The sequence below is a fragment of the Fusarium venenatum genome (genome assembly GCF_020744135.1).
Source record: "Fusarium venenatum strain MPI-CAGE-CH-0201 chromosome Unknown EDB82scaffold_4, whole genome shotgun sequence".
Lineage (NCBI taxonomy): Eukaryota > Fungi > Ascomycota > Sordariomycetes > Hypocreales > Nectriaceae > Fusarium > Fusarium venenatum.
In genome coordinates, this window is record NW_027072132.1 from 1,858,450 (window position 1) to 1,870,314 (window position 11,865).

At 47.8% G+C, this 11,865-nt stretch overlaps 6 protein-coding genes across 6 annotated transcripts; 4 read left to right on the forward strand and 2 right to left on the reverse strand.

Annotated features, from left to right (window-relative positions):
- Nucleotides 1–57: 57 nt before the first annotated feature.
- Nucleotides 58–2,698, forward strand: EDB82DRAFT_298508 (indole-3-glycerol phosphate synthase-domain-containing protein). The gene is made up of 2 exons (XM_025737454.2): nt 58–617; nt 666–2,698. The coding sequence occupies exons 1-2, from the start codon at nt 298–300 to the stop codon at nt 2,632–2,634; spliced, it is 2,289 nt and encodes a 762-aa protein (XP_025592313.1). The 5' UTR covers nt 58–297; the 3' UTR covers nt 2,635–2,698.
- A 524-nt stretch (nt 2,699–3,222) lies between these two features.
- On the forward strand, nt 3,223–5,072 carry EDB82DRAFT_579119 (uncharacterized protein). Its single transcript, XM_065609991.1, has 5 exons — nt 3,223–3,416; nt 3,463–3,660; nt 3,734–3,816; nt 3,874–4,104; nt 4,157–5,072. Exons 1-5 carry the CDS (start codon nt 3,233–3,235, stop codon nt 4,799–4,801), a joined length of 1,341 nt encoding a protein of 446 aa, XP_065463249.1. The 5' UTR covers nt 3,223–3,232; the 3' UTR covers nt 4,802–5,072.
- A 57-nt stretch (nt 5,073–5,129) lies between these two features.
- EDB82DRAFT_512622 (uncharacterized protein) lies at nt 5,130–6,502 on the reverse strand. The gene is made up of 3 exons (XM_025737456.2): nt 6,251–6,502; nt 6,045–6,197; nt 5,130–5,995 (listed from the first exon to the last, which is right to left on the reverse strand). The coding sequence occupies exons 1-3, from the start codon at nt 6,422–6,424 to the stop codon at nt 5,273–5,275; spliced, it is 1,050 nt and encodes a 349-aa protein (XP_025592315.1). The 5' UTR covers nt 6,425–6,502; the 3' UTR covers nt 5,130–5,272.
- Nucleotides 6,503–6,943: 441 nt separating this feature from the next.
- On the reverse strand, nt 6,944–8,030 carry EDB82DRAFT_561288 (cwf21 domain-containing protein; the record flags this gene model as incomplete). Its single annotated transcript, XM_025737457.2, has 3 exons — nt 6,944–7,528; nt 7,580–7,826; nt 7,964–8,030. The coding sequence occupies 3 exons, from the start codon at nt 8,028–8,030 to the stop codon at nt 7,234–7,236; spliced, it is 609 nt and encodes a 202-aa protein (XP_025592316.2). The 3' UTR covers nt 6,944–7,233.
- A 43-nt stretch (nt 8,031–8,073) lies between these two features.
- Nucleotides 8,074–9,544, forward strand: EDB82DRAFT_512625 (D123-domain-containing protein). Its single transcript, XM_025737458.2, has one exon. It carries the CDS (start codon nt 8,203–8,205, stop codon nt 9,451–9,453), a length of 1,251 nt encoding a protein of 416 aa, XP_025592317.1. The 5' UTR covers nt 8,074–8,202; the 3' UTR covers nt 9,454–9,544.
- Nucleotides 9,545–10,224: 680 nt separating this feature from the next.
- Nucleotides 10,225–11,407, forward strand: EDB82DRAFT_529159 (uncharacterized protein; the record flags this gene model as incomplete). The annotated part of the gene is made up of 3 exons (XM_025737459.1): nt 10,225–10,861; nt 10,959–11,143; nt 11,198–11,407. The coding sequence occupies 3 exons, from the start codon at nt 10,225–10,227 to the stop codon at nt 11,405–11,407; spliced, it is 1,032 nt and encodes a 343-aa protein (XP_025592318.1).
- Nucleotides 11,408–11,865: the final 458 nt, after the last annotated feature.

An 11,865-nucleotide genomic window follows, 5' to 3' on the forward strand; every position in this document is an offset into this window, starting at 1 on the left:
CCTTAATTCACCTGCAACCGCTTATCGGACCTTGGCCACCTTAAGGTTGGGCGTGGAACGCACTGTGACGCACACTGTAAAATACATTATTTTTGCACCTATAGATCAGTGCGAATTCAATTGCCGTGCACCGGTGAGCTGTACAAAGGCGACTTCACTTTCTTTGTTTGATGGTTTATTAACCCAAGTGAGTCACTCTTTCTCAACACCACCGTTTGATCTCACGAGAATCAATCGAACAAGAAGGAGATAATATCTTCAAACGAGCTTTCTTTTTCTTCTTGTGTGTGTTCAAAAATGGGTTCTTCAGATATTATTGATCACTCTCCTCACCAAGGTGATCCCTCACCTCCAATCCCAACCGCTTCCAACCTTATTGTCATTGACAACTACGACTCCTTCACTTGGAACATTTATCAGTACCTTGTTCTTGCTGGAGCTACAGTCACAGTCTATCGAAATGACAAGATTACTGTAGAGGAATTGATTGCCAAGAAACCCACTCAAATCATTATTAGTCCTGGACCCGGTCATCCCGAGACTGACTCTGGAGTCAGCCGCGATGTCATCAAACACTTTGCAGGCAAGGTCCCAATATTTGGTGTCTGCATGGGACTGTAAGTCTCTGAAAGTCTCCAGAATGTCTACCTCTAACCTAGTTACAGTCAATGCATTTTCAATGTCTATGGTGGAGAAGTCAGCTCCGCTGGTGAGTGGCTTCACGGCAAAACTTCACCTTTGACCCATGACTCCAAGGGTGTCTTCTCTGGTCTGAGCCAGGGTGTACCAGTCACTCGGTATCATTCTCTTGCCGGTACCCATGTTACTCTGCCTGAGGATTTGGAGGTCTCCTCCTGGGTTGCCAAGCCTGATGGCTCTCCTGGTGTCATTCAAGGTGTGCGTCACAAGAAGTACACAATTGAGGGTGTTCAATTCCATCCTGAGAGTATTTTGACCGAAGGTGGACGAGCCATGATCACAAACTTCCTCCGCATGCAAGGGGGTACTTGGGAGGAAAACACTCAGTTCCAAAAATCCGGTTCTGTTGCCAGCGACGACTCGACAGCGCCCAAGTCTAAACAGAACAAAAATATCCTGCAGCGAATTTACGAAAGCCGAAAGGCTGCCGTGGATGCTCAGAAGCAGATTCCCTCTCAGCGATTTGAGGACCTCCAAGTCGCTTATGATTTGAATGCCGCCCCTCCCCAGATCCCCCTTGTTAGCCGGCTACGAGAGTCTCCCTTCGATGTTGCTCTCATGGCTGAGATCAAGCGTGGTTCTCCTTCAAAGGGCATATTTGCTCTTGACATATCTGCTCCTGCTCAGGCTCGAAAGTACGCTTTGGCGGGTGCGAGTGTCATTTCTGTTCTGACCGAGCCTGAGTGGTTCAAGGGTAGCATCGAGGACTTGAGGGCAGTTCGACAAGTTTTGGATGGTATGCCTAACCGGCCCGCGATTCTACGAAAAGAATTCATCTTTGATGAGTATCAGATTCTCGAGGCTCGGTTGGCTGGTGCTGATACTGTTCTCCTCATCGTCAAGATGCTCGACACCGAACATCTGCATCGCCTGTACAACTACTCTCTCCAGCTGGGAATGGAGCCTCTCGTTGAGGTTCAAAATGCTGAGGAGATGACAACAGCAGTCAAGTTGGGCGCCAAGGTCATCGGCGTCAACAACCGTAACCTGGAGAGCTTTGAGGTGGATCTCAACACAACCGGCCGGCTGCGCAGCATGGTACCAGAATCTACAATCATCTGCGCCCTTAGCGGCATCAACACTCACGACGACGTTCTAATGAACAAGAGGGATGGTGTTAATGCTGTCCTTGTCGGTGAAGCCATCATGAAGGCGCCCGACGCCAGTGTTTTCATCAGTCAGCTGTGCTCTGGAACTGAGCCCGCAGCCAAGACAGATGCCGTATCGTCTCTATACGTCAAGATCTGTGGCACTCGAAGTGCTGAAGCTGCACGCAGGGCCGCCGAGTCAGGAGCAGACTTTGTGGGCATCTGTCTTGTTCCCAATGCCAAGCGGTGCATCTCTCACAAGACTGCCCTTGCCATTTCAGAAGCTGTGCACACTTACCCCAGCACTCAAAAGTACGAGACACAGGTGGCAGCAGTAGACAACAAAACCAAGGACTTTTTCGAGGCTGCAACTCAGAGACTCCGCTGCCCCCGACCTCAGCTTGTCGGCATCTTCCAGAACCAGCCCCTGAACGAGGTTCTTGAGAAACAAAAGCAATACAACCTTGACCTCGTACAACTACATGGTGATGAGCCTATTGAGTGGGCCAACCTCATTCCTGTACCAGTTGTCCGATGCTTCAAGCCAGGTCAGGTTGGCATTGGTCGTCGCGGATACCACACAGTTCCTCTCCTCGATTCGGGCTCTGGTTCTGGAAAGCTTCTTAACGTTGCCAATGTTCAAACTGTTCTTGAGAGTGATCCTGAACTCCGTGTCTTTTTGGCAGGAGGCCTCAACCCTGACAATGTCGCTGAGTCTGTCAAGGCTTTGGGTCCTCTAGCTGATCGCGTGATTGGTGTTGACGTGAGCAGTGGCGTAGAGGAGGATGGAAAGCAAAGTCTCGACAAGATCACGGCATTCATCAAGGCTGCGAAAGAAATTCGATAGAAGACAAATAGAATTCTGTACTAAGGAGTCCCAATTGAAATGAAAATTTAAAAACTATTCGTATAGTCATTGTGATAGTGCGGAGCAACCTCACTTAAAATTTGGATAACCCGTAGGTGTACTGTTGGCGTTGGCGTTGGCGTTGGCGTTGGCCGGTTTTGAAAGCTGCTCGGCACTGCAACTCTTATTCACTGCCTCTGCCTCTGCCTCTCATTGTGTAGAAATAGTCAAATTCGCAGGCAGCAATTATTTTACTACTTTTTCGTCTTTCCAATCCACATTTCTTCTATCTCTTCACTCTCTCCTCTCTTCCTCTTTAACATCTCTTCATCTCTTCACAGGCTTCAATCTCAAATTCGATCGATTCCAAGCATTTTAATCTTCTACCCCTTTCCCCTGACCCTTTATCTTGGTTGGCTTCCTTCCCTTATTCCCACTAAAGACTTGATTCAACTTGCTCAATTATACCTTGCTCTATCCCTTCAGTATCTACCTATCGCCAGGTTCTTGTTACCTACACGAGCACGTGTTTTACATCGACTCTTCATTACTTCTTTCTACTTTACCAACTTCATCTCTAGACAATCAAGCAACACCAATGCCGAGTCAAATATTTAAAGGAAAGGTCTTCGCCGCTGCGGGACCTCTTCCTGGACAATTTACCGTCGACAATATGAAGCGATGGACTTCTCTACGCAAAGGCGTCTTCCTCGATGATTTCGACGAGACTGTCACTCATCTCCTCTGTACCAGAGAGCAATGGGACGACAAGATCCCTAGAAGTATATTATTTCACCTGATTCAATTGCATACACTTACAACCAACAGTCAAACAGGCCTTGAAACGTCACAAGAACTTTCCGATCATCCACTGTGACTGGTTCGAATTCTCCACGGTCAATGAGAAGAGGTTGCCAGAGAGAGACTACTCCATGAGAAGCCTTCAGGCAAAGCTGAACGCCAAAAGACGAGAGAAAGAACGATGGGAGAAGGGTATTCAACAGGGCAAGAAATTTGTCAACACAAGTACGGCGCTCTCTTCATTATTTGTTTATGATTCAGGCTAACAAGATCACATACTTCTACCATCTCTACCGAGACCGTCTCAATTTTGTCTACGAGGTTGACATCACTCGAAATGATGAAGCGACTGGCGAGATCGGCCAGAAATATACCCTCTACGTAAGTTCTATCATGTCGTACGTAGCTTGTGCCCCTATACTAATGCTATCCGCCTAGTTGTGGGAATCCAATGCAAAGCCACATTTGTACTTATTCGCAGCCCGGTTTCTTAAGCGGAAAGGCAGCACTCAGCCGTCCTATCACCGCCCTAGTACTTATGAAGGGCTATGGCGGAATGAGATGGACCTTTTCATGGATTTCTTCAAGAAGAAGACAGGCATTGACTGGCAAGATCGTGTGACTCTGGCCAATACGCAGCCAGGCGCCTACTTTCAGTATGCTCCTCCGGTATGCCAATCCCCCTGGATCTGTTCCAATGCAAAAGACCAATGGTATATAGGCCGAAGGAAGACCTGTCGGACGGCGTCTCCGACATGACCTTGATTATTGCCGAGAGATCAACGCGGAGATTCTAGGTCTCCCGCAGCCCCCGGTCGAGGATTCTGAGGGCACGAAAGACTCATCGGAGAACGAATTTGATGCGGGCCCAAGACCCTCTGAAGACGAAGACGTTGTTATGGCTTCGCCACCTGATTCTACTCTTGTTTCGGAAGACGAGTATCAGGAAAACGAACAAGAGTCCAAGTCAGAGCAGGAGCAGAACTTGAATACTGGTCCCGGAAGCCCTGAACATGATACGAAATCAATGGCCTCGCCTTGCAAGCCAGATAATGCACCAACTGAGGATGTCACTCCCACCATCAACACGCAGTCCATCGAAACTGAACTTTGCAGCACACCAGTCGAGGGAAGACTCGAGACTCCTCCACATGATACGGAGGCAGATGCCAAAAGTACCTCGGCTGGTTCAAATTCTCCAGACCCTGAGGACACTCCTGTCTCTCCAGTCAAACCTGCTACCCCAGCCCCATCTATCGATGGGAATGGTATCTCGGAGTCTTCCAGCGACCCTCTCGTGATCATTGACAAAGATACCGGGATGGGAATTTCGCTGGAGTTCGAATCACGAGAACCATTAACTTAGGAATCCATCGGGAGGCTAGGCGATTTCGCAGGCCTTCTTCCTCGCCTAGCTTAGGACTATTTAGGCGGTTTTTCTATGAGATCAATCAGAGTAACGGGGGAGATTAAGAATATCAAGAAAGCAGTGATCATGTTAACTATTGCTATGAGGCTTTGAGTTTGGAGTTAGGCTTCACATGGGGACAAAGATCATAGCTCAGACATGGTACAGACTAGCTGACTGATGTGCATTTTTCACTTCTATGCATTACTAGAATTAGTAAATACTAGAGCATATTTGCAACACCTTGAAGATGGGGCGAATAACCAATGGCCAGGACTCGTTGTGTGACAGGATAGTGGTATTAGTTTATACATAAGATATAGCTTCGTATTGTGGCCCTTAAGTTTATGTGTAAGGTAGGCTGTGACTACGTCGTCTTCAATAACGATGATATTGTGGCCTAATTATGTCTCAAACCTTAACTCCCCCTTAGAACCTCAACTTTGGCATAAAGAAGACAACCAGGAAACACACGAGCATAAGACCGTACACTAGGGCATACAACTTGAGCCTCCCAAAGTATCCCTTTCCTTCCGTCATCCTCTTCAACGTGCCCATTCGGCCCCTTGCCGCCTCCATACTCTGCTCCGTCTTATCCATACCCTCACTCGCACGGCCTACCACGTCCTTATCTGCCTCGAGGGTATCGGAGAACCTCTGTGAACTTGACTTGAGGGCACCCGCCATCTGCAAGATTGATTCGGAGAGACCTTCCTGTTCAGAACGTTGACGGTCAAGCAAGGCCTCTGCTGTTGCTGTTGAAGTTTGGGGCGTGGAGGGTTTGCCGCGGTTGGCAAAGAGGGCAGCGCGTGCGGTTGAGTGTGAGGAAGGTGAAGGCGATATATTTGCACCTCGTGGTCTGAGTGTTTGTGATGTTTGAGTAGGTTCTTGAGTATGTTGTACAGGTTGGGTAGTCTCAGGGGCTGCTGTTGAGGCGGGCACTGGTGGCAAAGTTAAAGCTGGAACTGCTGTGACTGGTATTTCCGTTGTCTCTGGGGGTTCTGATTCTGCATCGTCGTCTTGTCCCGAGCTTTCAGTTGGCTGTCCTGTTGATATAGAGTCCATCATACTGTCGCTCGGTGTAGGTATTATCTCTGAGAGAATGTCTTCTTCATCGGTACTTGCATCGTCGTCGTCTTCGTCAAGAGCCACCTATCGAGATGTCAGCTAATTGTCCACCACTTTTTAGGTCAACACTCACTTGTCTCAAGTCTTCTAGTCGGTCTAAGAGCAGTTCCAATAGCTCTCGTTTCCCATTCAAGTCTCCTTGCACTTCAGCTCGTCGACCTGGAGCTTTAATTGCCAGCGCATCGTGTTCCAATTTTGATAATGCACTCCGTGCGTATTCAAGGTTCTGTAGCCAATGTCAGGTCGTGTTCACATTGAAACGGCCATGTACGCTCTTACAGATGCCACCCTTGCTCTTTCAAACTCGCTGGATCGTAGTCTTCGTTCGCGGTCGCTATCAGTATGTAGAACGGTCTTTTGTAATCGCGAGAGTAGGTTTCCAAGCTCTGCTGAAGCAATATCAATTGCGCTTCTGTTAAGCGACGGGCTTGCCGATTGCGAAAGTCGCGCCATGGTTAATTTCTTCGGTGGTCGATCTCCTGGATTTGCGCTGTCTCTGCGACTGTCTTTGGTGTTTCAGTGACGTGTGAGGTTCAAGGAAGCTCAAGCTACAGCGGGTCCTTGTGGCTCGAGCCTGTGGTAAGCCACGTCGCAACTTACACCACATCCCTCGAGTTGTACACATACGTATAATAGGATACATTTCAGCAATTCTAGTGCAAGGGTTACTACTATATTCTTACTTATTTTTCTTTTCTCCCCTCCTTTCCATTTAGGATAGATATATAGCTTCCTGTTTTAATTATCAACCAATTGTAGGTTCAATACTCGGCTGTAGTAATTGTCAGCGATGTGTTTCGTCAGGCCTCATCACTTTGAAGCGTACTCTATTTACAAACGTAGGAGAATCCAGATACAATTGAGTATAAAGAAAACCGTAAAGGAACAAGAGCATTACGTTTGTATCACCAAGGATTATATTCATTCAGCAATTTAGTAGTTGGTAAGGCAGACAGTCTTTGATGTAAAATTACCCTATACCAGCAAACCAAAACGGAAGGGCATCTGGATACCCGAACTCAGTCCCAAAGTCTCGAACGCCCTGCGCCATGTGCAGAATAGCAAACAAACAAAATCCGAAATGGCAATCCTCCAGTATTTAACTATGCATACAACAAAATCCGCTTCTCTTCATGCGTCCAGCCGTCGAAGATCGAAGTCTCCCACAGTAGTAGATCTGGGTCGGCCGGTGAATAGTAAATCTCCTCAAGACAGTGACCAAAAGACAAGAATTAAAGCCAACTGCACACTCTCAGACTGGATTAGTCCCTGGGTGGGCTCGCTTTCACTTTCTCTTCCTCCTCATTGTCCTCCTTCTCCAAGGCGCTGCGTAGTCTCTCTTCTTGTCGCTTCCAGTGACCGCCCTCCTCGTAGTCAGCACTAATCTTTAATGCTTTCCGTAGTCGCTCGCTCTCCTTGATCTTGGCATCGGCCATCTCGTGAACCTGGTGCTGCTTGAATGACTTCTTGGGGCCTCCCCGTCTCCCTGAGTTCATTTCGGCAAGCAATTTCTGACGAAGCTCATCACATCGTCTGTCAATCTCATCTTCATCAACCCTGTGCTTGTCAGCAAAAGTAGAGGCATTACGGGAACATTATGGAACGTACTCTTCCTCCTCGAGCTTGTCTCTGAGATCAAAGACCTTAACCTCGACCTCGCGCTTGCGGTCATGTTCTAGGATTCCCTTGTCTGGTTGCCGTTGCTTATGTCTCAAGCTATCGAGGTCCTTGGGATAAGGGGCGCCGTAGTCCCGGGGCTTAATGTGAGCAAGGTTGCGCTGGACATAGCCCGAGGTGCCACTGCCTCGGGGGGTGTTGAGACCAACGTTGTCAGACATATCTGACTGATTCGGTTCTATAAGATGTAACAGATTTCCCAATAGACGAGATGATTGACACGGAATGGTAATGTTATTGCAACAAAGTTTTGTTATGTTTACGACAGCGACATGTGGATCTAAGTGATGTAGTTAGGACCCTTCTCTGCCATACCAAGAGGTATCGGTGTCTCACCGCCTACCCTTCCCGACCGATAAGATAAGAACTGTCGCCCCTCCATGTTGGAGGGGCATAGAATATTTCGACGGAATTTGTAAGTGAGTCAGTCAACACTTGGATACCTATTATCAGAACGACTCGGTATTTATTTTCCTGAAACCAGTATCGTTTAAGTTTATATTAGGGATACGGAAATAAAGTTTTCGAATCCTATACCGCCTCTTGAGTTCAAGATGCCTCACGTTCCTTCATCAACTGAAGCTGAGAATCAAGGCGATGCGCCTGAACTCGTCTTTCCCCCTGTCACCAAAGACCATATTCAAAACTGCTCCTACGACTCTTGGTTTCCCAAGTATAGGAGCTCTTGTCTCAAGTCTCGTATAATTCCTCTACCCCCAGCTTTCATTGAATACCTTCATGAAGATGGTATTGTCTTGGCGGACGACGATGAGCATCAAGACGAACCAGAGGAAGAGTGGCATGCATCATCCAACACATCTGCGAGACCACAAGCCCAAGATCCAGAATCATCAGACGACGAAGATGATGAGCCCGAGAGATTGCCACCAAACCAAAGATTCCCAGAGACACATAATCTCGTCAAGGAGACGATTGCTGAATTGGGTGGCTCAGTGGCACCAAAGTTAAACTGGTCATCACCAAAGGATGCGAAGTGGATTTCACCTCACCAGAATACACTCAAATGCACGACACCCAATGATATCTATCTGCTTCTCAAGTCGTCTTCCTTTGTGTCTCATGATCTTGACCATGCCTTCGACGACTGCACTTCGGCACCCCCCTCGCGGCCTTATGCACCCATTCTTGTTCTCAGGCCATTTTTCTCTCCTCATGTTGCCCTCGAGTTTCGTTGCTTTGTCAAGCACCGAACACTTATCGGAATTACACAAAGAGATCTCAACCACTACGCTTTCCTTGAGCAGATTCGGCCACAACTATGGCGCAAGATCAAAGATTTTTTCCATGACAAATTGAGGCTCACTTTCCCTGATGCCAGCTTCGTCTTTGATGTTTACGTTCCGGAGAACTCCTTTGAGAATGATGGACTGGGAAAGGTTAGACTGATGGACATCAACCCATGGGCTACTCGTACAGACAGTCTCCTTTTCGGATGGCAGGAGCTTTTGGAAATAGATGTCCTAAAACCCCTATATGGCACATCGAGCAGTGAGGCTGGTCCGGATGTCAGTGGTGACGACACAGCTACTGAAGGGGAGGATGTTGACGAAGAGATCGAGTATCACCCTGATATGCGCCCCGAGTTTCGCATCATAGAGAAGGATGACCCTGCTGCTTATAACTTTAGCAGCCCACAATATTCGGCCCATAAGCTGCCAAAGGAGGTTGTCGATGCAAGCATGGCTGGCCAGGGTGGGCTGATGGAGTTTGCGATGCAGTGGAAGGAACTCACCGAAGGACGAGGAGATGGTATTTGGGAAAAAGCTGCTGGTGCTGGCACATAGAGCATCTGTGGACTGAATACAAGTTGTTAAAGTAAAAATGTTATGAACATGCACCATCTCACTACGTAAGAACAACTCAATTTGGACTGGGTATCAATTGAAACAGGTAGAATTCGAACACAGTGCACATATACAGTTCAACTACCAGAGTAAAAGACATATTTTGCCTTTATGTTTTGTTGAACAAGTTCAATTTACTGAGACAGAACAAGGCGAAACATAGAAGTAGTGAGTTTTTACAGTGTAGCTTGATGTCATGATTCTTTTGATGATTAGAACCACCACTACTCACAATTGATTAAGGCGGCCAACTACCAACCCACCCAAGGTACAACACCTAGGCATACGCGGTATCATTTAATTTCATAATAGCAGACCGCGAAAATGATGCCTTCAAATCACGTGAAAACGCGATACAGCACCGTGCAAATTAGTTATTCGTACGCGCTCTGTTCGCTGTAGGCCACCCTAGTTTGTTATTCCCGGTTCTTACAACGCGCTCCCTCACTCCCCTTCTCCTCCTACTCACCCCCCTAGCTCGTGTTCTCTCCCTTGCTCTTCCACTTTTCTTCCCTGTAACCTTATCACAATAACCACTCATCTACATCCTTTTTCATCTCACTTCTAAATACACTCCATACCGTCTGTCTTCTAAACGCTTTTGTGTAAGCCAACCTTTGAATTATATCAACCTCAATACCTATCTCTACAGCGGAGGGGGGGGAAAAATAACATTTGTTTTCTTTCATTTCCTTCGAAAACATCACCAAGATGCCCAAGGCCAAGGGTGAACGCTCTGTGAGCGCCCGAAAGAACCCTATCGCAGGTCGATCTTCTCGACGTCTCCAGAAGTCTTCGGATGCTGCCCCCAAGAAGACTAACAACAAGAAGTCCGTCAAGGAGGAGCGGGTTCACGAATCCGAAAGTGATGACGAGGAGACCGCGCATGATTCTGAGGATGACCAGTCAACTGCCGGAGACGCACCCTCTGACGAATCTGTCAATGACTCTGCTGATGGCGAGGGCAACGCTCTTGTGCCCGCCTTAGAGAACATGGCTCTTACCATGCCTCAGCAGCCAGCACCACCCGGTTGGACCTACCAACTCGTGCCCATTACTTACCAAGGCGAGACCGCTGGTCAGGCCGCCTTCCGACTATTTGGTAAATCCTTGAACATCGAAAGCGCTCTCACCAAGAGACTGTATGATGAACAGTCACTCCGTCCGGTTCAACAACGTAACCGAAAAACCAAACTCAACATGACGCGACGTAGCAACGCTGAAGCTCTCCTCGCTCACATTACCGGCGTACAAGTTCAACAACCTTGTAAGAACTGCTCAGGTGGTCACGGACCTTGGAAAGAGTGTGTTATCTACGACGGGGAGATGTGCGGTAGCTGCACCAACTGTTGGTACAACGCCAGCGGCTCTCGCTGCACTTTCCACGGCAAGTTCTTTCCCATAGCCAATGATACAACAAGGAACAACGCTAATAAACGACATAGATAACAATCAGACTTGTTTCTTTCTGCCGGCCCCATTCTCCATGCTCCAACCCGAAGGAATGCCTGCGCTGCCCATGGGTGTGTCTCCTATGCTCACTGGCTCTAGCCAATACTACTTGGGCTACAACAACCAGCAGTCACTTGCTCAGCCCTCAACCGCCCTCGACCGCCTGCAGAGTATCGGCGTCGGTGCTAGCAACTAGAATCTGCCTAGCACCACCGCAAATCTGATCAACGAGGCCATCGCGAGTGGAATTTCCTCAAATCCTATGGATAGACTTATCGGCCGAGTCGAAAGTGCTGCTATCGAGCTTGGCAACCGTATTGGGGAATTCCAAGAGTTCATTCAAACCCCTCAGGGACACCTCATGATGACCCAACGTACAACTCAGATGGCCACTCCTGCTCTTTCGAGTGTCGAAGAGCTTGCCTCCGACCATGAGAACTAACTCACCCTATCATCATGCTGTCACCTTAAGTGAATGGGCGCCCTTCCTAGGGTTGAATCAGCCAGTATTCATTTACGCTCAAAACCTTGGTAGGCTACAGACAATGGGGGAACAACAAGAACTCAACAGAAGAGAAGAAAAAAGGAAGGAAGAAAACCAGAAAAAAAAAATTCACTAGAGCAGAGCCGACGCAGTAAGTCTCACCACTCGAGGTCCTGTTCTGCAATCGTTGACTAACTGATGTGCTAGGCTCATTTACATACCAACTCGATCCTTGGACATACAGAATCTTCATGGTTAAGCATCTTAACCGGTATGAGTTTGTTGCAACTTTTTCTGAATCATGTCCCAAGTTGACGATTGGAAAATTATCTCGCCCACAACCAGACGAGAAGATTGAACACACACTGCATGTTTGTATTCACTGGTCCCTCGTATTGTACCAGGATCAACACTTG